This window comes from Notothenia rossii, assembly GCF_949606895.1.
Source record: "Notothenia rossii genome assembly, chromosome: 2".
In the NCBI taxonomy this organism is placed as follows: domain Eukaryota; kingdom Metazoa; phylum Chordata; class Actinopteri; order Perciformes; family Nototheniidae; genus Notothenia; species Notothenia rossii.
Window position 1 is genome coordinate 2,477,543 of NC_136904.1, and position 26,809 is coordinate 2,504,351.

Below are 26,809 nucleotides of genomic sequence, written 5' to 3' on the forward strand. Positions count from 1 at the left end.
ACGATCTCACCCTGAGGTCCTTAGACAGCTCTTTGGTCTCGTCCATGGTGGAGAGGATGGAATCTGATTGATTGATTCTGTGGACTGGTGTCTTTTAAACAGGTAACAAGTTGATATTAGAGAGTACTTTTAAAGGAAGATTAATTATTTAACCCGTCGGTGGGAGCCAGAATCCTTGTTTGTTGCAAGGGGATCAAAAACTTATTTTCCACAGTTAAATGCAAATGTTTATCTTTTATATAATGTCAATTTCTGGATTTTCTTTTTGATATTCTTACTCTCACTGTTTATATAAACCTACCATTACAATGCTAGACTGTTCATTTATTTGTAAGTGGGTAAACATACAAAATCTGCAGGCGATCAAATACTTATTTCCTCCACTGTATATAACAGGCCTAAATTACTCTCTTTATTTTGTAGGCTTCAGTAAATATCTACAAACAAAGAGTAGATACTTACTAAAACCATTTAGTGCTTCACCTCATAAAATATACAACGGCTGTAACCTGACATATATTATGCTGTAGGAGCTGTAGGTGTGTGTGGTAAAGTGTGTAGATGTAATGTAAAAAGCAGTGCCATGATACGTCACTATTTCATCACGTTTTCAATTTAAAAACTGCCTTTTTTGTGTCTAATGTGTGTTTTTCACACGTTTAATAATTCAAAACGCTGCTTCTTACATTGTGTTTTATTGTTAGACAAATCCCTGTTTTCTTATTAAGTCTTAAGTGGCCTACAGGCCTAAGCTCTGGTTTTACATGTGGGCACGGGGTTCATCACCCAGGTGTAATTTATATTCAGCTATGTTCAAAGTCACTTTTAATTTTACATTATTTATAAATGAAGGGTTTAATAATTTGACGGTTCAGTAACGTAAAGAGCAGTGCCACAATACTATATTTCAACATGTTTTCAAGTTAAAATTTGATTTATTTTGTGTCTAATGTGCGTTTTTTAAGCATTTAATATTTTAAAACGTTGCTTTTCACAATGTTTTTCATGACAAGATAAAAACAAGATCTGTTTTTTGGTCATACAGAGTCATTCACACTGGTCTAGTGGCTTAAGAATTGTTTTTACATGCAGGGGCCTGGGGTCCACCGCCCAGAACATCTGTCTCTCTGTTAAAGAGCAACTTGCAGGTTAGAGACACCAGTGAATAAATGTGTAGGAAAATGATGAATACACTAGATTTTCAAAAACATATACAGAAATATACACTACACTGACACCTGGCGTCATTTTTGTAAGACATTTTCACTTACGCGACTCTGGGATTTGTAGTCTTTCTAGATGCGTATTTTTCAGTCTTATATTTCAACATTTCATGACAAACTGTGACTTTTTTGACATGGAAATAATTGTTTAAGATTGACAAACATCATATGTGTAGTTCATGGCACAATTCAAACAGGATCGAAAGATTTTTTCTCTCTCCATTCACTTCAATACATTATTTTTCCGAAATAAGGTCCCATGGACCGGAAGTAGATGGGCGTGACTTCGCCACTCTATGAGGCGTCTGAGTTATTTAAGCAAACACAAATAAAGATCGTCGACCAGTCAAATGCAATAGCGATGCTGATTCGGAAGTGAAGGCGGTTAAGAAGGATTGACAAAAGGATTGGACGACGACATGCACGCGCTATGGATTGCGTAACCAGTGTGAAATTCACAAACTGTGCCAGGTGTATCGTATGCACAGTAAATAGGCTCAGCAGTTAACACACCTTTATTATCCTCCTGAGAGCAACTGCATCCGTCTGCCATGACCCCTACAGAAACCTACGTGTTAGTTTTGGCCCATAATGGCCTCCATTTGTGTCGTGTAAAATGGGGGAAATAAAAAGTTAGCAAATCCCCATGTCCTCCTCAGAGGACATTCATAAAAACATTTAGTTTTAGGTCAAATAATTATTACACTGCTCTGAAACTCACTACACTAACCCCTAAGATGTTCCCTTACATTCAAATTAGTTAAAATATTGAACTCACAAAACTGGTAATTACAAATGTAACAATTTCTCTTTCTATAAATAGTGCTTGTGTTGATGGACGCCATTTTGAAATACAATGAAATTATCTTTTTCAAAGCCACATATTTGGGGTGGGACACAATAAATAAAGCTTTGCCAGTTTATAACCGATGAAACATGATGGTATCAGAATAATCACTTACATGTGATGTATAGGATGCTACACAGGTCACTGTAAAGATAAAGTGTCAGAGGAGAAATAAGCAAGATACAGGATCTGTTTAATCGCCATGTAGGTTCTCTTTTATTGCACACTCAAGACAATATCAATAACGGCATCACGCTGTCCCAGGTGTGTTGTATGCATGTTAAAAGTTTTAATGTAAATAGAAGTTAACATTTTCAATATAAAATAAAGTGTCAGTATACTATCAGAACAATATATATACAATAACAATAATAGGTAGGCTCAGCAGCAGACACACCTTAGTACAAAGTGAAGTGTCAGTATTAATAACAGTGGCATATATATTTAATCACAATAATACAACATTAACTGTCCCAGGTGTAGGCAATTTGGGGTGAAGTGTCTTGCCCAGGGACACAACGACATGCTGACTGCAGTGGGGTTTGAACCTGCGCTCCCCTGATCCGAACACCAAAGCACTCACCCACTGCGCCACACGCCTCCCAACAAGTCATTGTATAGTTTATCAACGACGAAAATATTTTTTTAATTGAAGGCCTGTTGGATTTAATCAGCTCGCTTAGCACTGCCAGAAGCTCAGCCTGATGGTGTCAATGAAGCTGTCATCCCGGGACCGCTTTCCTAAGAGGAGAAATAAGCAAGATACAAGATCAGTTTATCGCCTAGTAGGTTGTCAACAGAGACACCAATGGACATGGTGCAGGCAGGGACAGTGTACAAAATGAAGGTGTAAAGTAGAAGATAAGATAGGATCAAATAATATCAAATACAAAATAAATATCAAAGTGCAATAAATAAGTGCCCTTATTTATTTATATATATTATATTATATATATATTATATATACATAAGAATAGTTGAAAAAAATAATGTATTTAATTCTTAATTGTATCATTCTTGCTTTAGTAAAAAATAATTTTCATATTTCAAGTTAGTTTTTGTGATTTCATTACATGTCACTTGTTAGACGCTTTTATCCAAAGCGACTTACATACTCAATACTGTGGACAATCCCCACAGGAGCAATTTGGGGTGAAGTGTCTCAGGGACACAACGACATGCTGACTGCAGTGGCCAAAGCCTCCCATTATAAATTATATTATTTTTGTATTTGATATATTTAATTATTATTTTCTTATTTTACTTATTATTTTATTATATTTGTTATTTGAAAACACTATTATATTAATAATAGTGTTTTCAATCACAAAAAACAAAACGTATTTTTTTCAATATTTCTATATCTTTCATTATTATTTTATTTAACTGTTTTTATTTTTAATTCCTAATCAATTTTGTTATTATGTTATTATTTTAATGTTTTTGTCCAATTATTTTTATATCCCTCAGTACAAAGTCATTCAAACTAGATAATGATCAATCATTATAAATCAAAACAAAAAGAAAAAGTATTTTAATAGCGATAGCGTTTTCTACCACAGGGGGCAGTGAAATTATGTTTAAGACAAACTAAAATCCCGTCATGCATTTCGGAGGTCCGTTTCTAGCTTCCGGTCCTCAGAAGCAATACGCTGTTAACAGACGTTGATGCAGATTTTTTACCGAATGTAATGTGTTCAAGAGACTTTTAAAACACATACAAAGAGATAGTTTATCCTTGGATGTGATTTATCCGTGCTTTTATCCGTTAAACCGTGTTTTTGTTGCCTCCCGTTCTTTGATCGTAGCTTTTTATACCACGTGGCTGATCGGTAAACATAAGTAAAGGCATTAAAGGGAGATTAGTTTGTTTAACGGCAGTGTTTTATCAAGGAGAAGAAAGACTGAAGAACCAGGAAGAGGAGGAAAGGGTGGGTGGGTGTGTGTGTGTGTGTGTGTGTGTGTGTGTGTGTACACTTGATTATATTTCACATCATTAATGCAGATCTGTAAAGTAACTAAAGGTATTAAATACATGTAGTGGAGTAAGAGTTCACCATTTACCTCTGAACTGTTCTAAAAGTACAAAGTAGCATTACATAGAAATACTCAAGTAAAGTAAAAGTACCTCTAAATGGTACTTAAGTTCAGTTCTTGAGTAAATGTACTTAGTTACTTCTCACCTCTGCTATGAACCTACGAAGTAGCTGTAGATTTGTTTAGTTGTGTCTATCGGTTGTATTGAGTTGTCTTGTTTTGTGTCAGCTGTAGTTGTGTTGATTATTTCAGAGACACAGTCGGAGAAGGAGCACTGAGAGCAGCATGGAGGAGAACAAAAAGACCCCTGAAGCTCAGGTCAGTGTGCACTTCATCACAATATATTCCTAACACTGTTATCCCCAAATGAAAGATCACAACCTGTTTAGAAAATACAATATGAATGCACAATATGGTTAGATATAGGTTAGAACGTTGCTGTATACGATACGATAACACTTTATTTGTCAGATCAAGTCTGAAATGTGACTTGCATCACAGCAGCTCCATGTGCAACATCAACATAAACAAATATCAAGACACAATACATGAAAAACAAACAACAAACATGTAACATAACAGCAGGATCAGTGAGAGACAACCTGCTCAAAGAGCCTTCAGCGTGCATTTGATCTGGATTCAGCTCTGTGTTTACTGAGAGGACTGACTGGAGCACAAAGGATGCTTCAGGCTGACTTTATTGAATCTCCATTAGATGGCAGCAGTTCATATTCTCTGTTCAGAGCATGCTTTGGGTCCCAGGTGATGTTGTTGGACAGCCTCTCAGGTTATTATGGTCTGCTGAGTCAGAAAGTCTCTGACAAGGTGGACCAACAATCTTTGAGCAGATTATTAACAGGTGGAGCAGTTTTGATTTGAAATCTGTTGACAAACACTTGTACCAGGTAGCATTGCAGTACTGCAGAACAGACACAATCACAGATTCAAAGAACAACAGAAGAATTTCTCTGCTCGGCCAAAAAGACCTAAGGCGAAGGATAACATTAATTATTTGTTTTGCCCTTTTGCACAGATATTCAATGTGATCTTTGCATGACAGTAGACCAGGGGTCGGCAACCTTTTTGATATGAAGTGCCATTTAAAAAAATAATTGTTATCAGCGTGCCAACGATCGAGAATTATCAACGGGGGGGGGGGTTGAGGAGCTTGACGCTCGTCAACTATCAGCAGGAGGGCGGGGGGAGCCTCGCTGCGGGGAAGCAGTGTGTGGACCTGTCAGCGCAACTTACATGATGCCGAATTTAACAATAACATTTAAATAGTTGGTTTAAACGGCATAATAATAAGGACGATCCTCCGTTCTGTGATTCTCCAGAACACACATGTTATGATATTAGGGTCATGCAGAGTGAGATGAGATCGCTGTCCCTTTAAGAGAGAGAGGGGTGTGGCTTGTGCATGTGTGTTTGTGGATGGTAGAGCGACAGTGATGGAATATGTGTATGTTTCTGGAAGTGAAACGAGGCAGCAGAAAAACAGAGGTCTGTGATGTATTTTGTGAAACAGAAGAACAGCTAAATAAATGCAACGTCCTCCCAAGAAGAGCTCGCCTCTCTCCAGTCATTTAAGCTAAAGTGGGTTATTGAACCTGAAGCTTGTTGCTTCTTCCCTCCTCGAATACGGTCTGGGAGCCGACAGGAAAGTTCAACACACAGATGACCAGTCCGCCCCTTTGTAGCATATTATTTCGATGAGAGATGAGCAGGTCGCCACTGGGCTTTCAACTAAATACACAGCCACACAAACTGCGTCATTTGTACAGCTCCTTATGGGTACTGCAATTAGTGAAGTGCTTTCCACCGTGGTGAAACGATCAGCACTGCACCACGGAGGAAAGCGGCAGAAAGTCACCTGGAGTCAAGGAGAGCGGGGCTGCATTGCGTGCATGGCTTCCTTCTGCAGGTAACGGGGAGACGCGCTCTGGCGGGGGTCTCGTTCAGGATCCGAAAATACAATTTAAATATGTTGCACTCTTATTCCACTTATTCCTAGTGTGCCACTGGTTACGGTGCCGCGTGCCAGGGGTTGCCGACCCCTGCAGTAGACGGTCAATCATTACACCCAAGTATTTGTATGAAACTCCCTGCTTGATTTCATCTGTATGGATGACAATGAGGACTTTAAGGGAGTCAGATGGTGAGCCAAAAATGATTTCCTCAGTTTTCTTGGTGTTGATCTCCAGAGCATTGTTATCAGTCCACTCCACCACCTGATTTACTGCCTGTTGGTGCAGCTCAGGGTCGTCTGTGTTACTTAGCAGAGATATTATTGCAGTATCATCAGAGTACTTAATTATGAATTTGTGTGTTGGAATGACAATCATCAGTGTAGAGCAGGGGTCTCCAACACGTAGATCGCGATTTCAGTAGCTCGCCGCTCGCGGGTTCACAGACTCTGTAGAAAAAATCAGACGACAATAAATGCACCTGAATCAGTCCGTGTCGCTGCGGCTCAGACACACATGGATTTATGTTTCAAAAATACTTGCGTTATCGTCATGTCAGGTTTTTGGTGGATTTAATCAAGTCTTGGAGTATGAATGTCCTCTTGCTATTTTCAGTTGATAAATACTTGTGTAAAGTTTGTGAAGGCAGGAGGGAAGCTTCCAGGATCACCGTCTCCTCTGTTCCTCCAAACCCCGCCCCCTCCCTAAAAATAATGAGTGACAGGCTGATAGAAACTTTATTATTGACTTAATCACTGATTGAGATGATATAGCTAACTTAAGCTCATACATTCATGGGATTTATGTAACAGTAACACAGAGAATAAGTGTGCACCCACATGCAGTATTTTTGTTTTTATATGCTGTAAATACTCCTGTTGCCTGCTGTGTTCAGACTCAAGTCCTGTTTGTGATGCCACATTCAGGACATTCAGTGTCCTTTTTTTAACAGAAGAATAGAACCTGCAGCTAGACTGCAGAAGTATTAGTTTTTGAGGATGGAACAATTTCACACACAGATATAGGGAGGCTAGACCTATACAATTGATTTATTATGGTTTATAATTTCAAGACGAAGAAAAAGAAGAAGATGGCTGAGCTGTTCAGTGTCAATCCTGTGGAGATGGAGGTTATACATCTCCAAAATCATGTTCAGCTTAAGCCTCGGCAAAACTCTGTAACATTTCTGGAGCCTTAGACCCAGAAAACTATAAGAACATTCACCAAGCAGCACTGAAAATGTCTGCTTTATTTGGTTCTGTTCTACATACCTTTGTGAAGCAGCTTTTTCTGACATGAATGTCATGAAATCTAAATACAGAACAAGACTGACTGATGAACATTTAAATGACCCTATTAGAGTGAACCTAAGTGGGTACACTCCAGGATACACCTCTGGTGGACTCCATGCAGTGCCATTCATCTCACTAACTGTGAAAAACAGTGAATGCCACTTATTTTACACATGTGCCATAAGATGCCTGTAAGGTGGTGATGAAGGTGATGTATTTACTATGTGGGCCATAATAAGAAGTGAAAATGTTCTGTCCTTGATGTGTGCTTTTGGTGTATATCTGTGGTGTATGTGGTTCTTGGCTGTGTTTTGGCACCACCTTGTGGTGGTTGGTTGACACTGCTGCTTGCTAGTGGTTTATTAGATTCCTGTTGCTAGGAGAACGAACTTGTTTGTTTCCGAGTGTGCTCCACGTGTAGCTTGGGTTTTTTCATGAACGGACATGTGCTCTCCATGGGCTGTGCTTCGTATTTCCCGCTGGTTCACGCATCGTCTGTGAGTGTTATTGTCCGACAGGCTGTGGCTTAATGGAAATATGTTGTATGTAAAATGTTTGTTTGTAGGAATGCAGTGAGTATTCCTTGCGGCTAAGCTACTAGCGGCTAGGCTGATTAGCTTCTCAGTTTGTGTGCCGTAGCTAATTGTGTGAAGTATTCAGTTTATTTAGCTCGTCAGTCGGGCAGTCAATAATAAACTGTTATGTCTGTATTGTCTTTACAGTTTTCACCAAGTAAAGAGACTTCAGTAAAACTGACAACTGCGCTGGAGTTTTCTTTCAAACGGTTTAACTGGATGGATAGCTAGCTCAGTGCTAGTGAGACCCTCACAGAAAACATTGTCTTTTTTTCTTGGTCATGTATGGGAATTTTCAGTGATGCACTTACTATGTGGGCCATAATAATATGTGAGAAATTGACGTTTTCTTGGACCTTGATGTGAAGTTAAGATTTTTGATAAGCTTTGGGTGTTGCAATTTCACACATGTACAAAAGTAGAAACTGATGAGTGCTAGTGAATAAATGTAAGCGATGTGATGCAAGGCCACTTTCCTTTTTTCAAAGTAGCTCTCAGATGAAGAAAGGTTGGAGACCCCTGGTGTAGAGAGTAAGGCAAGGCACATTTATTTATACAGCAATTTTCAAAGTGCTTTACAAAAACATTCAGACATTAACCTGTTAAACCCAAAGGTCCCTGCCGACGGGGACCCTGTTTTTTTTTTCTCACGACACTGTGTCTCAGGGGATCTTAATATTTATTAACCTATTAATGTGTTATACCAGATTAACGGAAATAACTAACTAACTGACGATACAAACAATCTTTACCAAAACAAAACACAAGTCTCATAAGAAGCATCTAAATGACCCCTTAGTGAAAAATGCTAACGGACATTGGCACAGAACTCAAGATCAAAGTACCCTTATTACTTATCGTAGCTGCACATACAAGATATCCGATTAAAGCTGAGGTTCCACAGATTATTTAGGTATATAGTATCATCAGTGAGTGATCCGAACTCGCGACAGGGGAAGCAAACACAGACATCACAACACGTACCTTTACGGAGCTTCTAGGGAGATCGTCTCACCGTAGCTGTCAATCTGATCAAAAGACGTGTTCAATGGCATTAAAACGAGAAAAAACGCGGCTGGATCGGTTAATCCATAGGTTTTTAGCGTCTCTGTATAAAAACAATTATTTCATTTATAATCCATAATTCAATTTTTATGTAAAAATTAGGGCTGTCAAATGATTACAATTTTTAATCAGATTAATAAAAGCTTAAAAATGTATTAATCATGATTAATCACCATTCAAACTTTGTCCCTCCGCAGCCGGTTGGCGTAGTTCTGGCACAATTCCGTTGTACAGACCGACGTTAACAGCTTTGTGACACAAGTGACGGTACGCATTTCAGATTGCATGCGTACCAGTTATGTGCACCCCTGTACTACAGCAAAAGTATTCTCCGTCAGGACTTCCTGCAACAACACCACGCCGTTATATGGATTCTGATTGGCCAGAAGACATTATCAAAGATGTTCTATTGAGAAGACTATCACTACGTGACAAAAGTTTTCAAAACCGTTTCTGGTCTTCGGTATTTCCAGACAAGTGGCTACTGAAATCAATCTTACTAACTGCTGTCGGCGCAATTTACTCTGCGAGTTGACGGACTTTATTTTGGCAAATGCTGCCGCCATCTTGCTCAGCTCAGCTCTGTGCTGAGCTCTGAGAGCGGGAAAGACGGACTGCCCTCCCCTGCCCTCTGCTGGCGCGTGCTGTGCATTACAACCAATGTCGTCCCTGTCAAAACTCCGTGTCAGTGTAATACAATGAAACGCATCTGTGATTTGGCGCACAGTCTGTGACGTCACTGTATTGAAAATCATACCGACGGGATTTCGAAATACCCTGGTATACCGTAATACCGTCATACCGCCCAAGCCTAGCGGACTTTATTTTGCTTACTTTAACATCCTTTTTCATGGTGGGGCTAAGCCATTTCTTGGTATGGGTGTAGCCTACCCCAGCCATACCCTGGCGCTTCCACTGGTGGGATGTATGGGGCGGGTCATTCTGCTCATGCGTTAAATGCGTTATATATTTCAATGCAATTAATCCCAAAAATTATTTACCGCCGTTAACGCGATAATTTTGACATAATTAGTAAAAATCGCAGAGCAAAAGTTAGCTGCTAATGGTAGCCACCAGAGCGGCTGCTGCTTCCGGTCTTGGCTATGCGGCAGTCTAACAGACACACATTACCAAATAAGGACTATGTGGGAGTTCCCCTCGATTCCATTGGTTCTGACGGTTAGAAAGAGATGTCACATGTCAAAATCCAGCAAGGGGGGTCAGAGATATGGAAAATCCACCCAAATGGCCCCAGAAGAGGTTTTTTCTTTGCTAAATCTGTCTAAAAAGGTCAAATATCACTTGTTTTGCATTAATCTTGATACAGGGTACTTATTATATGTTGTACTTTGGATTCCTAAAGCTTTTAGTCTACTAACCGTTCATTCAAGGGTGGTTTTCACTGTAAGTACAAAATATCTTTTGGACGGACACTATAATTTACAGTTTTTTACCATGTTCAATCTGAAATTTCTTTAAAATAAAAAACATCTATATTTATTCTGACTTTTCTACATCCAACTCACAGGTTTATTATTACTTTGAGAACAAAGATTATTAATTTAACCCTTTGAGAAGGGAAGATATGGTCATTTGTTCTGGGAATGTCATTTTCTAGCCTGAAACCTGAAAAACAGGCTCGGGGTTTAACAGGTTAAGAAATTGGCATTTAAAAACAGTCATTAAAAAGCAAAGATAATAGAATAAACATTAAAAGACAAAATACATGAATAAGAGTTACAGTGCAGTGTAAGATATGAACAGTTCAATTAAAAGCAGCGGCAAAAATAAAAGTCTTCAGCCTGGATGTAAAAGTAGTCAGAGTTGCAGCGGACCTGCAGGTTTCCGGGAGTTTGTTCCAGATGTTTGGAGCAGAATAACTGAACTCCTCCAGGTTTAGCTCTGACTCTGGGGACAGAAAGCAGACCAGAAGACCTGAGAGATCTGGATGGTTCATAGTTTAGCAGGAGGTCAGGAATGTATTTTGGGCCTAAACCATTCAATGCTTTATAAATCAGCAGCAGTATAGTAGTAATCAACGGCGAACCGCTTCAACACGTGTATTTCGGTTTATTCACGGCATTCATTTTGTTATTCTACAATATTGTTGTTTTATAGTTAAGCGATTTAGCCGGCCGCCAGTGACGCTCTGCCGCTGGGAGGCACGTAAACAACAAACAGTAAAATACACCCGAATTCTTTAGGCGAATTAGAGGATGAAAGGGTCTTAACGTCATGCCAAGAATTTCTACGTTGGGATTGCAGGTTTTACATTTTGCTGTGTATGATCGGCACCACAGATCATTGATATACACACACATTGTTCCGACTCCTCTGGTTTTCCCGAGTTCACATCCCTGTCTGCTCGAACAAGGGTGAATCCGGGTACCTCAAAGAGAGATTCAGGCATTGTAGATTGTAGCCAACTCTCCGTGAAACATAATAAAGAGGCCTGACGATATTAATGACAGTACCTTGTGTATGTCCTGAGTGTGTCCACTTTGTTGCTCAATGAGCGCAGGTTTGTGAGAGTGATGGATGGAAGGAGTGGCCGGCTGAATCTCCGCCGTAGGCGATTCTGAACGCCTCCCCTCCTTCCTTGTCTCTTTTTCCTGGTGTTTCTAAGCGGCTCCCGAGGGATGTCATCCAATATCGAAGAGCACAGGTGGCTTGATGTATTCGTATGAGGCCGATCGCGTTGTAGCTCCAGCATAGCCTCACGGCTGTAGCAGCGTAGAGGCCGGGGCTCCTCGCCATACCTGTTTTTGCTGTCACTAGTTGTATGGCCAGACATGGTCCGCAGAAGGCAAATGTAATCCACAGGATCAAAAGCATGGTCTCTCAAAATGACGTTTCATACAGACATGTTACTTTCTCTCACTCTTTTTTTTCATTGCCCTTTAGGGGCTTCCTACAATACACATGCAAATATTTTATTTTATTTTAGAAAAGTAAAGTCCTTTCGAGTCATCCGTCTCAAGCCTAAGTCAAGTCTCAAGTCATGAATACCAAGTCAAAGTCAAGTTGAGGATTTTATCAATGTTAGTCAAGCAAGTCCAAGTCCAAAAGTCCAAAAATATGCGACTCAAGTCATGTGACTCGAATCCCCCACCTCTGGTATTTACTGTGGTTAGAATGTTGCTGTATCTAATATAATACAAATATAATAAACACAGACAGTTAGTAAAAGTAGTATTCCGTTAAGTCAATGTTTATTTTAAGTGAGTTTTTATTGTTAACTTTATGTATTTATGCTTTTTAGATTTACTTTCTCTCTTTCTTTCTCCGTCTGTTCTAGAAACCGAAAGGAAGAGAGAGACGTCAAAGCTGTCATCAATGTCACAAATCCTTTTCAACATATGGAACTTTAAAGCACCACCTGCTTATTCATACAGGAGAAAAACCGTACAGCTGTGAAGAGTGTGGGAAAACGTTCACTGAATCAGGTCATCTCAAAAGACATAAACGTATTCACACAGGAGAAAAACCGTACAGCTGTGAAGAGTGTGGGAAAACGTTCACTGAATCAGGTCATCTCAAAAAACATCAACGTATTCACACTGGAGAAAAACCGTATCGGTGTGAAGAGTGTGGGACAACTTTCACTGAATCAGGTAATCTCAAAACACATCAACGTATTCACACTGGAGAAAAACCGTACTGGTGTGAAGAGTGTGGGAAAACGTTCACTACATCAAGTGCTCTCCAAAAACATCAACGTGTTCACACTGGAGAAAAACCGTATTGGTGTGAAGAGTGTGGGAAAATGTTCACTGAATCAAGTGGTCTCAAAACACATCAACGTATTCACACAGGAGAAAAACCATACTGGTGTGAAGAGTGTGGGAAAACGTTCACTACATCAAGTGCTCTCAAAACACATCTGCGTGTTCACACGGGAGAAAAACCGTACTGGTGTGAAGAGTGTGGGAAAACGTACACTCAATCAGGTGCTCTCCAAAAACATCAACGTATCCATACTGGAGAGAAACCATAGTGCTTTTAAGAGTGTGGGGAAACTTTTTCTCAAAGTTCTCACCTTAAAGTCCACGAGCGAATCCACACTGCATAGTTTTGATCTGAGAGCCAAGCTAGCTGTTTCCTCCTCCTGATGTCCTGAGAGCTGTATTGTTATATTTGAAGAGTCTTTCTGAATTGAAGTCTGACTAACAGATTTCAATTCAAAGAGTCAGTCTCGTTTGATCTCCCTAGACAAGCCCTTAGGTCCCCCTCAGATTTTTAAATATCCCTAAATTCCCCAAAATAAAATGGGTGAGGCTTTTATCCACTACGCTCCCAAACTGTGGAACACCAGGAAACATCAGAGAGGCTCAGTGGACATTTTTAAATGCCAGCTAAAGACACATCTCTTTAGATTACATTTGTATTAGCAACTGCCCACTATCTACTGGTGTAGAGAGTAAGGGACGGCAAGTTTATTTATACAGCCCCTTTCAAAGTGCTTTACAAAAATGAAAGACATTATGAAAATGGCATTTAAAAACAGTCATTAAAAAGCAAAGATAATACAATAAACATTAAAAGACAAAATACATGGATAAAAGTTACAGTGTAAGATATGAACGGCTCAATTTAAAAGCAGCGGCAAAAAGAAAAGTCTTTAGTCTGGATTTAAAAGTAGTAAGAGTTGCAGCGGACCTGCAGGTTTCTGGGAGTTTGTTCCAGATATTTGGAGCATAATAACTGAACTTCTCCATGTTTAGTTCTGACTCTGGGGACAGAAAGCTGACCAGTCCCTGAAGACCTGAGAGATCTGGATGGTTCATCATTTAGCAGGTCGTCAGAAATGTATTTTGGGCCTAAACCATTCAAAGCTTTATAAACAGCAGCAGTATTTATAAATCTATTCTTTGACAGGAAGTCAGTGTAAAGACTTCAGAACAGGAGTGATGTGATCCACTTTCTTAGTGTTAGTGAGGACTCGAGCAGCGGCGTTCTGAATCAGCTGCAGCTTTCTAATAGATGTGTCAGTGAGACCTGTGAAGACACCATTGCAGTAGTCCAGTCTACTGAAGATAAAAGCATGGGCAAGTTTTTCTAAATCCTGCTGTGACTTTAGTCTTTTAATCCTAGATACATTCTTAAGGTGATAGTAGGCTGATTTAGTAACTATTTTAATGTGACTGTTAAAAATCCTTATGTTCTATTGGGCAGTGGTTTTATGTGCGTAGTTTTCCATGACAGAGGGATGGTTTGCGTGTCAATGGAAGCCTGAAAGATGGGTTGCCACACTGGAGCCAGCTCAGTAGCAACGTTTCTCAGCAAGAAACCGCTGCCCCCATCTGGCCCAGCAGCTTTCTTGGTGTTGGTGTCCTGAAATGTTTTTATGACCTCTTGGACACTGATGGTAATCTTGTCAGAGGAAGCAAGGATTATGGTTTAGAGAATTTCAGTGCACTTTGCAGAATTATCCAGTGACTCGAAACGGGTAAAGAACGTGTTTAGTTCATTGGCAAAACAAATTTCATTGCCCGTCACAATAGGTTTAGCTGAAGAGGTCTTTCCTGTCATGGTTCTCATGGGGTCTCGTACTTTTTTGGGGTCTTTGGCTTTAAAAGCATTTTCCAAAAGCTCTCTGTGTGCCAGTTTTGATTCCCTTAACTTGACTTTCAGTTCTTTCTCTGTCCAAGTGCTCCATAGTCTTTGTTTTTGAAAGCTATTTTCCTGGTATTTATCATTTTCTAATGTCCTTAGTCACATATGATTTATTATTTGGATAGATTTGTATTTCTTTGGTGGGAACAACAACCTTGAACGCACCTGCCAATTGCCTGGTCAAGTTAGATGCTGCGTATCACAGTGCACTGAGATTTGTGATGAACTGTAAAGCATTAACCCATCACTGTATCCTGTATGCAAGGGCTGGTTTGCCTTCACTAACTGTACGGAGGCTCAGTCACTGGTACATTTATATATATATATATATATATATAAAGCCATGTTAGATCCATCCTACATCTGCTCCCTGATCTCACAGCAAATTGTAAGTGGCTACTGCCTGAGATCGCATGCTGTAGTTTTATTAAATGTGCCAACTGCTAGGACTGTCTTAGGGAAGATAGCATTGAGATGCGCAGCTCCTCTGTCTTGGAATAGTCTGCAAGTGAAATGGAAACTGAGCAATCTGGTGCCACTAAATGTTTTTAAAGCTCGGTTGGATGCTACTCAATCGGAAGCTGTTGGTACCTGTTTCTGTGGATAATTATGTAAATTGTAATCCCTGTAATGATGCTGTAAGATGTCCTTTTGTTGTTCTGTTTATGTTTTCTTATGTTTCATGTGGAACCTACTTGAGCAAGTCTCCCTTGAAAAAGAGATCAATGATCTCAATGGGATACACCTGGATAAATAAAGGTTTGAAATGAAATGAGATTTGAGAGAAATAAGCAACCAGGTCTCTGAAAACAAGCCCAAAAGAAGCAACACATACATGATGTTCTATAATTTGAAACCAAAACTAAGGCCTCAGGATGACTTTAAGACGTGAGTATGGTAATTTTTGTTTTGTAACATTAAATAAAATAATAAAAATATTCCCGATCCCCGGTCTTTTACTCCCGATTCCTACATCCTTGGTGACTCAGCCTACACCCTGCAAAGATGGCTGATGAAACCTTTCCAAGACAGTGGAAGGCTCACACGCCAGCAACATGTGTACAACTTCAAAACAAGCAGAGCACGAGTGGTGGTGGAGAACGCTTTTGGCAGACTGAAGGGCAGATGGCGGTGCTTGATGAAGCGAAACGACTGCTACATGGATAATATCAAAATCCAGGTAGCAGCATGTTGCGTATTGCATAACCTGTGTGAGCGTCGTGGTGATGAGTACAGGGAGGAATGGATTGCCTTACCGGCGACCCAGCTTGACGGGCCAGCGTCAGCCATTGTTGAGGCTGGGGGGCAAGACACGCGCACAGCCCTTATGAGGCATCTGAACAGCATGTCAATTGACAATAAAGCTGATCTTTTGCACAGTGCATTTGGTTCTCTCTTTTATTTACCACAGACAAAATTACAATAGTGCAGACACACCTTAGTGCAAAGATAATGTCAGTATCAAAACTGTGTGGCAATATAACAACAAACTGCCAGGTGTGTCGTATGCACAGTAAATAGGCTCAGCAGTTAACACACCTTTATTATATATCCTCCCTAGAGGAACTCAGTACACTAACTCCTAATATTGAAATACAATGAAAGCCACATATTTGGGGTGGGACACAATAAATAAAGCTTTGCCAGTTTATAACAGATGAAACATGATGGTATCAGAATAATCACTTACAGTGGGGCAAAAAAGTATTTAGTCAGCCACCAATTGTGCAAGTTCTCCCACTTAAAAAGATGAGGCCTGTACTTTTCATCCTAGGTATACCTCAACTATGAGAGACAGAATGAGAAAAAAAAATCCAGAAAATCACTGTCTGATTTTTAAAGACTTTATTTGCAAATTGTGGTGGAAAATAAGTATTTGGTCAATAACAAAAGTTCATCTCAATACTTTGTTATATACCCTTTGTTGGCAATGACAGAGGTCAAACGTTTTCTGTAAGTCTTCACAAGGTTTTCACTGTTGCTGGTATTTAGGCCCATTCCTCCATGCAGATCTCCTCTAGAGCAGTGATGTTTTGGGGCTGTCGCTGGGCAACACGGACTTTCAACTCCCTCCAAAGATGTTCTATGGGGTTGAGATCTGGAGACTGGCTAGGCCACTCCAGGACCTTGAAATGCTTCTTACCACTCCTTCGTTGCCCGGGCGGTGTGTTTGGGATCATTGTCATGCTGAAAGACCCAGCCACGTTTCATCTTCAATGCCCTTGCTGATGGAAGGAGGTTGTCACTCAAAATCTCACGATACACGGCCCCATTCATTCTTTCCTTTACACGGATCAGTGGTCCTGGTCCCTTTGCAGAAATACAGCCCCAAAGCATGATGTTTCCCCCCCCCCCATGTTTCACAGTAGGTATGGTGTTCTTTGGATGCAACTCAATCAATCAATCAATCAATCAATGTTTATTTATATAGCCCAATATCACAAATGTTACATTTGTCTCAGTGGACTTCACAGTTTGTACAGAATATCAGTATGACAATACGACACCCTCTGTCCTTAGACCAGGCATCCTCAAAGTCCGGACTCCGGTCCGGATCCGGACCGAACCACCACTGTCTCTGGACTCTGAGCAAATTATACTTTTCATATGTATTATCTGTATAATCTGTATTATCTGTATTATCTGCGAGACACAACGCCTGCCACAACGTCTGCCTTATCCGTCTGCCACAACGCAACGAGTCAAAATTATCCGCTATGTCTGCAAACAGCGCTCTGGCGACACACACACACACACACACACACTGTTCCACTGTGTGTGTGTGTCTGTCAACGCTTTGGTCCAATCACATTCAGCAGCCCGTCAGCGTTTTTTTCCCCCACCAACAGTCTGCGAATCAGAGGCACAGGAGGGCGGGTCTTCGTGGAATGAAAATGCGTGTGTCGTCTCTTTCAACCTGTCTGAGTCAGCGCGGGAGCTTAAAAAATAAATAAAGTCAGAGCGAGAGTTGACAGCGCATCTAGTTGCATTTAGCTAGTAGTTTCAGCTGTAGCCTAGTGTAGCTAGTAAAGCTAGAAAAATGGCATGTTCAAAGATGACCAATAAAAGAAAAGTCGACAGTGAAAACCGGCAATTCAAAGATGAGTGGACTGCAAAATATGCGTTCATCCTCCCTCCAGCGAGCACCAAACCAATGTGCCTAATATGCCAAGAAACGGTAGCTCTTGTGAAGAGTGGCAATTTGAAACGGCACTATGAAACGAAACATAATTATTTTGAGGCGACCTTCCCTCAAAATTCAGCGGTAAGAACCACAAAAATAAATGGGATGAAATCCTCATATCAAGCTGCAAGCAGGATCCTTGTAACATCTATGTCACAAGGAGAAAAGGCAACAGTCCTCACTCAGAGTGGCATGGGTGTTGGCTAAACACAAGAAGCCATTCTCTGATGCAGAAATAATTAAAGAATGCATGACTGAAGTGATGGAGACCATGTTTGAAGGCAAACAAAAAGAGGAAATAACAGCTCAAATTAAGCAAATCCCCCTCTCAGATTCCACAGCAACCAGAAGAACGGAAATACTGGCTGGTGATTTGATTAATCAGCTTTGTGATGGAATCAAAAATGCACAGCGCATTTCCTTAGCTGTGGATGAGTCCACTGACACCACTGACAATGCTCAGTTGCTGGTGTTTGTGAGATTTTATGATGAGGCAAAGGGGGAGTTTGTTGAAGATGTGTTGGGCCTGACGAACCTCAGTGGACACACAAGGGGGGAAGACATTTATAAAGCAGTAATGGGAATGCTGAATGAAAGAGGGATAGATCTAAAGAAAGTGGTGTCAATTGCTACTGATGGAGCTCCAGCCATGATGGGGAGAGAGAGAGGACTGGTTCAGCGCCTGAAAGATCACCACCATGACCTGATCTCATACCACTGCATAATCCACCAGTCTGTCCTTTGTGCAAGTCTTGGAGAAGTGTACTCTGAAATCATGGCAACAGTGATGAGACTCATAAACTTTTTGAGAGCATCATCTTCACTGCAGCATCGCTTGCTGCGAACATTCCTGACAGAGGTCAATGCAACTTTTGATGATTTGCTCCTGCACAACAACATCAGGTGGCTGAGCAAAGGCAAGGTCCTGGAGCGTTTTTGGTCCATTAGGAAAGAGCTGCAAGTGTTTCTGTCAGAGCAAAAGAGTGCAAAAGCAAAACAGTTCATGGAATTCATGCAAAATGAAGAGAAGATGGAAGCTGTTGCATTTTTGGCTGATATAACATCTCATCTCAATGACCTAAATCTCAAGCTACAGGGCAAGAACAACACAGTGTGTGAGCTGATGTCAGCAGTGCGTGCTTTCCAGAGGAAACTGGAGGTTTTCAAAAGTGACCTACAGGTAAGCCTTTTTAATATTTTCTACCACACACATTTCCTGGATTCCAATGAACACCTTTTTGATACTTTATCATACCCTTTTAAGCAGTGCTCCTTATATTTTTCTTATTTATTTTTTCCTACAGGAGGGACTGCTCCACTTCCCCAAACTTTTGGAACAGACCAAAGGAGACAATCGTCCTCAGAATCATGTTGGATTCCTGGAGAAGCTGATTGAAAACTTCAAGATTCACTTTGATGACTTCAGATTAGGAAAACAAGTCCTACTGTACATTGAAAACCCATTTCTGGTCAGAAATGTCAGAGAGTTCTCTGCAGAAGCACAACAAATCTTCCCATGGGCCAGTGCTGCTTCTCTGCAAAGTGAGTTGATTGACCTCCAGGAAAACCTTGCACTGAAAGAGGCTGACTGTGACACTCCCACCTTCTGGACAAAGATGGTCACTGCAGCTAATTTCCCTCTCCTGCATAAGATGGCACTTCACATTCTCACAATGTTTGGCTCAACCTACAGGTGTGAGTCTGCATTCTCAACAATGAACATGGTGAAGAACAAGTACCGCAGCCGACTCACCAATGAACACTTGCATCAGTGTGTCCGCCTGGCCATCACGCCTTTTGTGCCAAAGTTCAAAGTCTTGGCAACAGACCAAAGGTGCCACTTCTCTCATTAAGCAACAGTGTTTGACACAATGTACAATAGTTCTGGACTTATTTCGACTTTGATTCCTGGGATGGTTTGATTCACTTCGAGACTGTTTTTGCAATCTCGTGTTAAGAATCTTGTTACAATTGTTTAAAAGTTTGAATGACCGTATTAAACGGACCTTTGTCTTATTGAACATTTTCTTTGTGGACCTTTAAGATTTGTATTTGAGTACCCCTGCCTTAGACCCTCACATCGTACAAGGAAACACTTCCAGAGAAAACCCCACAGTTTAAAGGGAAACATGGGAGAAACCTCGGGGAGAGCAACAGAGGAGGGATCCCTCTCCCAGGACGGACAGACGTGCAATAGATGCCGTGTGTAAATTGAAAAGATAATACATTTGCAACATAGGTAGTCCAAATGTTTGGAAATGCATGTGTGTATAATAGGAAGATGAAACCACAAGGATATCCATCCAGGACTTATGATCCAGGACCACAGCCACGACTCAAGATCCAGGACTCGCGATCCATGACACAGGACCGCAGGATCATCCATGACTCCGGATCCCGGCGTATATAGACACCAAAAAGAAAGACATTTGGGGAAGCTGGGTTAATCGGAACATGAGAGTACACAGGTATAGACAGAGAGAAGGAAGAAGTAATTTGTCCCCCGACAAACTAAGCCTATATCAGCAAAACTAGGGGCTGAATCTAATCAGCTCTAACTATAAGCTTTATCAAAAAGGAAGGTCTTAAGCGCACTCTTAAAAACGGATAGGGTGTCTGCCGCCCGAACACAAACTGGAAGCTGATTCCACAAAAGTGGAGCTTGATAAGAAAAGGCTCTGGCTCCCATTGTACTTTTAGAGACTCTAGGAACAACCAACAACCCTGCTTTCTTGGAACGCAATGCCCTAGTTGGACAGTAGGGTATAATGAGTCCTTTAAGGTAAGATGGCGCCTGCCCATTAAGGGCTTTGTAGGCGAGAAGAAGAATTTTAAATTCTATCCTGTGTTCTATAGGGAGCCAGTGTAAGGCAGCCAGAACAGGAGTAATGTGGTCCCTTTTCCTAACTGTGGTTAGTACACGAGCTTCAGCATTTTGAATCAGCTGAAGCGACTTGACTGACTTCTTTGTACACCCTGATAATAAGGAGTTACAATAATCCAGCCTTGAAGTAACAAATGCATGGACTAGTTTCTCTGCATCGTTTTGAGGCAAGATATGCCTGATTTTTGCAATGTTACGTAGATTGAAGTAGGCGGTCCTTGAAATAGATTTTATGTGGGTGTTAAAGGATAAATCCTGATCAAATATAACACCAAGATTCCTTACAGTCTCACTGGAGGCCAAATTAATGCCATCCATAGTTAGTATATCTTCAGATAATTTGTTTCGTAGATTCTTTGGGCCGAGTACAATAACTTCAGTTTTGGTCGTGTTTAACATCAAAAAATGTAAGGTCATCCACGTTTTTAAGTCCTTGAGGCAGTCTTGAATTTGATTTAGATGATTAATTTCATCAGGCTTGATTGATAAATATAGTTGAGTATCATCCGCATAACAATGAAAGTTTACAGAATGATTCCTTATAATATTGCCTAACGGAAGCATATATAGTGTGAACAAAATAGGTCCAAGCACTGAGCCCTGTGGCACTCCATGGCTAACTTTGGTTTGCATGGAAGATTCATCGTTGACACGTACAAACTGAGAGCGTTCAGATAGGACCTAAACCAGCCTAAAGCAGTTCCCTGTATGCCAACTAAGTGCTCTAGTCTTTGCAATAGGATATCATGGTCGATAGTATCAAATGCAGCACTGAGATCGAGCAAAACAAGAATAGAGACAAGTCCCTTGTCTGAGGCTATTAGAATTTCATTTGTGACTTTAACCAGAGCTGTCTCTGTGCTATGTTGTGTTCTAAAGCCAGACTGAAAATCTTCAAATAAATCATAGTTCTTTAAGTAATCACACAGCTGTTTTGCGACTGCTTTCTCAATAATTTTTGAGAGGAACGGAAGATTAGAAATAGGTCTATAGTTGGCTAAAACCTCTGGATCGAGGTTGTGCTTTTTAAGAAGCGGTTTTATCACTGCTACTTTGAATGATTGTGGAACATAGCCTGATAATAAAGACATATTCATAATATTTAATAAAGAAGTGCTAATTAATGGAAAAACTTATTTTAACAGCTTAGTTGGAATCGGGTCTAAGATACACGTTGATGGTTTAGAAGAGAGAATCATTGAATTTAATTGTTCAAGGTTTATGGCTGAAGAGCATTTTAGTTTACTATCTAGTGTAATATTAGAACTTACGTTTCCGGGAGCTGTTGATAATACTATACTGGTCAAAGGCAAGAGGTCATTGATTTGGTTTCTAAGATCAACAATTTTATCGTAAAAAAGCACATAAAATCATTACTACTGAGTGCTATGGGAATAGAAGGCTTAGTCGAGCTGTGGCTCTCTGTCAGCCTGGCTACAGTGCTGAAAAGAAATCTTGCATTATTCTTATTCTCGTCTATTAATGAAGAGTAGTATGCTGCTCTCGCTTTACGCAGTGCTTTCTTACATTCATTGAGAGTAACTCAGCATTCTTTCTCTTTCTTACACGTCTGGCTCTGCAGGATTTGAGTCCCTGGCGGCGTAGTGTGTTACTTATGGTAGCCTTTGTTACTTTGGTCCCAGCTCTCTGCAGGTCATTGACTAGGTCCCCCCGTGTGGTTCTGGGATTTTTGCTCACCGTTCTTGTTTCTCATTTTGACCCCACGGGGTGAGATCTTGCGTGGAGCCCCAGATCGAGGGAAATTATCAGTGGTCTTGTATGTCTTCCATTTTCTAATAATTGCTCCCACAATTGATTTCTTCACACCAAGCTGCTTACCTAATGCAGATGCAGTCTTCCCAGCCTGGTGCAGGTCTACCATTTAGTTTCTGGTGTCCTTTGACAGCTCTTTGGTCTTGGCCATAGTGGAGTTTGGAGTGTGACTGTTTGAGGTTGTGGACAGGTGTCTTTTATTCTGATAATGAGTTCAAACAGGTTCCATTAATACAGTTAACGAGTGGAGGACAGAGGAGGCTCTTAAAGAAGAAGTTACAGGTCTGTGAGAGCCAGAAATCTTGTTTGTTTGTAGGTGACCAAATACTTGTTTTACCGAGGAATTTACCAATTAATTCATTAAAAATCCTACAATGTGATTTCCTGGATTCTTTCCCCCCATTCTGTCTCTCATAGTTGAGGTGTACCTAGGATGAAAATTAAAGGCCTCATCTTTTTAAGTGGGAGATCTTGCACAACTGGTGGCTAACTAAATACTTTTTTGCCCCACTGTATATACTAGAGGTGGGAGTAAGTCATACATGTGCAGGTCTCAAGTTACTGGGGTCAGAGTCAAGCAAGGCAAGTCATACGAAATCCTGATGAATAACCCCAGTTTCCACATTTAAATCAGTTAAAAGACAGTGGTTATGAAAAGTAGAGTTTTATTTTCAACATTAGCAACAATGGAGAGTGGGGCTCTGAAATCATAAAACAGGTAATATTGGGAATAATCAGGCAGTACGATGTGTGTGTGTAGAGGTGTGTGTTGTTAAAACGTAGCAGCCTGCAATCACTATTTATCTGTTCTAGTGAAGGTAAACACAGTGAAGTAAAAGCTCTTTGCAGCTGGTGCTGCTCTTCTCAGATTCTGCTGAGTTACATGTTACTGCCTCCTGGTGCTGCAGAGATTTCATGAAGTGAAGGAGGTTTTCCTCTTTAGAACAGCTGCGGGCAGCAGATACTGAGAGTCCGGGACATGAATTCATAGATCAAGGCAGACTGGTTCACAGACAATCCTGTTTTGCCGATCCGGTGCTTAAACAAATAGCTCTACACCCCTGGCCGAAATGTCCCTAAAATGAAGTCTGACTTCGAAATATATGTCAAATAATGTATGCACTGCTATTTCCCCACATAAACATAACAGTCTGCAATGAAACGTCTGTGTCCTATGCACTCCACTTCCTACTTGGCGCACCGGTAACTTTCTCCAGCAAACAAGTTACTTTCTCTCACTCTTTTTTTTCATTGCCCTTTAGGGGCTTCCTACAATACACATGCACATATTTTATTTCAGAAAGTAAAGTCCTTTCGAGTCATCCGTCTCAAGCCTAAGTCAAGTCTCAAGTCATGAATACCAAGTCAAAGTCAAGTCGAAGATGTTATCTATGTTAGTCAAGCAAGTCTCAAGTCCAAAAATATGCGAGTCAAGTCATGTGACTCGAATCCCCCACCTCTGGTATTTACTGTGGTTAGAATGTTGCTGTATCTAATATAATATAAATATAATAAACACAAACAGTTAGTAAAAGTAGTATTTTATTAACTCAAGGTTTATATTAAGTGAGTTTTTATTGTGTTAACTGTATGTATTTATGCTTTTTAGATTTACTTTCTCTCTTTCTTTGTCCGTCTGTTCTAGAAACCGAAAGGAAGAGAGAGACGTCACAGCTGTCAGCAATGTGACAAATCCTTTACAACATCTGCACATTTAAAGAGCCACCTGCGTATTCATACTGGAGAAAAAACCATACAGCTGTGAAGAGTGTGGGACAATGTTTTCTCAAAGTTCTCAACTTAAAGTCCACGAGCGAATCCACACTGCATAGTTTTGAACTGAGAGCCAAGCTAGCTGTTTCCTCGTCCTGATGTCCTGAGAGCTGTATTGTTATATTTGAAGAGTCTTTCTGAATTGAAGTCAGACTAACAGACTTCAATTCACAGTCAGTCTCGTTTGATGTCCCTGGACAAGCCCTGAGGTCCTCCTCAGCTTTTTAAATATCCCTAAAGTCCCCCAAAATAAAATGGGTGAGGCTTTTATCCACTACGCTCCCAAACTGGAACACCAGGAAATATCAGAGAGGCTCAATGGACATTTTTAAACGCCTTCTAAAGACACATCTCTTTAGATTAGCTTTTTATTAGCAACCCCCCACTTTAAATGGTCTTTTAGTCTTTATTATTTACCTACTTTTATATTGCTTTATTTATGATAAAGGAAGGGTTTTATCTTATATTAGTTATTTAACAGTTTCAAAAACAACATTTACTTTTACGTTGGCTTCTTTATATTTTAATCGTTTAACCTTTTATTAGAATTATGACGTTTTTCTTACTATTTATTTGTGTTTGTAATTCTATTGTACCTATATGTTCACTTCATTTTATAGGGTTTCATATTGTTGAATCTATTCACTTGTCTTGTGTCTTATCTTTCTGAGAGAAATCATAATTTAGTTTTCGTAATCCTTCTCCTCTGGGCTGCTTGTGTGACGTGTGCAGCATGTGTAGTGTGGTGTCTCTGTGTGAGACCTGTTAGTTTCACTTGTTCATTTTTAGGCGATGTGCTCCTGTTTATCTTTGTGCATTGAGTACTTCAGTCTCTTTCTTTTAGGAGAAAGTTGTTCTCAGTTCATCTTAAGTTTGTTTTGTAAATTGGCTGGTGAGCCTTCTTCCTTTTCAAAAAATTAAACAATATCTACTAATTTTGCTAAATCAGTTTCCTCTCTCCCGGTTATTTTTATATTTTGTTACTTCCCTTTGTACCCCTAGTTTAGGAGGCAACGTAACACTGTATTTACATTTGTTATTATCATACCTTTTACCTCCTTGTGTATCTTAACCTGTTAACATGTTATATTTAGCTGCATGGATCTGTAAAGGTCTTAACGTCTGAGGGGACTTTTTTGTCGTTTATTGAACTATGAAGGAATGTTTTACTATGCCGTGTTTCAAACCTCCACATGTACCTCATTCACACCAACGCAGCTCCGGTTCAAGCTCCATGCTAGAGCTTTTCAGGTTCAGAACCGGTTCTTCGGTTTAGCTCCGGCTCTTTTCACACTGCCCATAGTCCGGCTGGTGCTGCGTTATCGTTTGCGTCATGATGTAACCGTTTACATGCTACATTCAAAACTGCTTTACAATCGTAATCATCAACTTCAACGACGATTCCGATTCCCTAGGAGAAAGAAGGTAAATATACGTCCAATTCGATTTTAGAGCTAGCTGTTGTTAGCCTCTGCATGCGCCAAGCTCAAAATACCCAGCTTTGCTAAATTAATTACTATGGTATAACATTAAAACTGATTCTCAATGTTATTTCCACAGATCATGTGGAAGTTGGCAGAAAGGCAGAGGTCGCGTGTTATTTTGACACAGCCCAGATTTTCCGACTGGTGGAACACCATTGTTCCAGACTTCTCCAATCTCCAAATCCTTAAGGTATTGAGGCTGATTCTTGGCATCTCAAAACTTCAGCTCCCTCCACAGATGTTCTATGGGATTAAGGTCTGGAGACTGGCTAGGCCCATCCATCACCTAAATGTGCTTCTTCTTTAGCAGCTCCTGTGTTGCCTTGGGCGTATGTTCAGGTGTATTGTCCTGCTGGAAGACCCCTCCATGACCCTTTTCAGTGTCCTGGCTGAGGGAAGGAGGCTATTGGCCAAGATGTTACAGTACATGGCCCTGTACATCCTCTCCTTGATGCAGGGAAGTCGCCCTGTCCCCTTAGCAGAGAAACACCCCAAAATGATGATGTTTCCACCTCCATTTTGGTCTCATCTGACCACATCACCTTCTACCAAGCCTTCTCTGAATCATTCAGATGTTCATTGTCAAATTTCCGAAGGGCCTTTCATGTTCTTCTTCTGGCGCTGCAGGGTTTGATCCATTATGGTGTAGTGTGTTACCAATAGTTTTCTTGGGTCTGTGGTCCCAGCTGCCTTGAGATCATTCACAAGTTCCTCCCGTGTAGTTCTTGGTTGATACCTCACCTTTCTCATGATCGTCAATACCCCAAGGGGCGAGATCTTGTGTGGATTCCCAGACCGAGGTTGATTGATTGTTGATTGATGTCAAAAAAAATGTTATAATGTAATTTTCTGGTTTTCTTTTTGATATTCTTACTCTCACTGTTAAAATAAACCTACCATTACAATTATAGACTGTTCATTTCTTTGTAAGCGGGTGGATTTACAAAATCGGCAAGGGATCAAATACTTATTTCCTCCACTGTAGGTGTCATACCCGTCCTGTCCGAGTTTCTCAATCTGGTTCAGAGTGTCAATGACTGCTGCATCTGCAAGGTCTCTAGTATCCAGTACAAGAAGATATTCACTGCT

General features: G+C 40.5%; 3 protein-coding genes and 1 long non-coding RNA gene across 4 annotated transcripts in view; 3 read left to right on the top strand and 1 right to left on the bottom strand.

The window, feature by feature from the left end:
- LOC307028189 (uncharacterized protein) overlaps nt 1-8,125 on the top strand; it is a 55,142-nt gene extending 47,017 nt beyond the window's left edge. The window contains exon 3 of the mRNA XM_079663005.1: nt 7,147-8,125. Within this exon, the coding sequence (XP_079519131.1) occupies nt 7,147-7,272 (126 nt within the window). The 3' untranslated portion in view covers nt 7,273-8,125. The remainder of the gene's footprint in view (nt 1-7,146) is intronic.
- A 3,673-nt stretch (nt 8,126-11,798) lies between these two features.
- LOC307027948 (uncharacterized protein) overlaps nt 11,799-26,809 on the top strand; it is a gene marked incomplete at its 5' end in the record, with an annotated part of 35,331 nt that continues 20,320 nt past the window's right edge. The window contains 2 exons of the mRNA XM_079662642.1: nt 11,799-11,812; nt 12,380-12,620. Coding sequence (XP_079518768.1) covers nt 11,799-11,812; nt 12,380-12,620 — 255 coding nt within the window. The remainder of the gene's footprint in view (nt 11,813-12,379; nt 12,621-26,809) is intronic.
- Nucleotides 13,238-16,151, bottom strand: LOC307028196. The gene is made up of 2 exons (XR_013804889.1): nt 14,784-16,151; nt 13,238-14,628 (listed from the first exon to the last, which is right to left on the bottom strand). It is a non-coding gene; the product is annotated as an uncharacterized lncRNA (long non-coding RNA).
- LOC307028188 (SCAN domain-containing protein 3-like) lies at nt 18,126-19,827 on the top strand. Its single transcript, XM_079663003.1, has 2 exons — nt 18,126-18,986; nt 19,111-19,827. Exons 1-2 carry the CDS (start codon nt 18,384-18,386, stop codon nt 19,657-19,659), a joined length of 1,152 nt encoding a protein of 383 aa, XP_079519129.1. The 5' UTR covers nt 18,126-18,383; the 3' UTR covers nt 19,660-19,827.

What these genes read in the sequence shown, in the direction of transcription:
- LOC307028188 (XM_079663003.1), top strand. Translation starts at nt 18,384, where the DNA reads ATGGGAATGCTGAATGAAAGAGGGATAGATCTAAAGAAAGTGGTGTCA. An exon ending in TTTTCAAAAGTGACCTACAG is followed by an intron (nt 18,987 to 19,110) that starts GTAAGCCTTTTT and finishes TTTTTCCTACAG; the next exon opens with GAGGGACTGCTCCACTTCCC.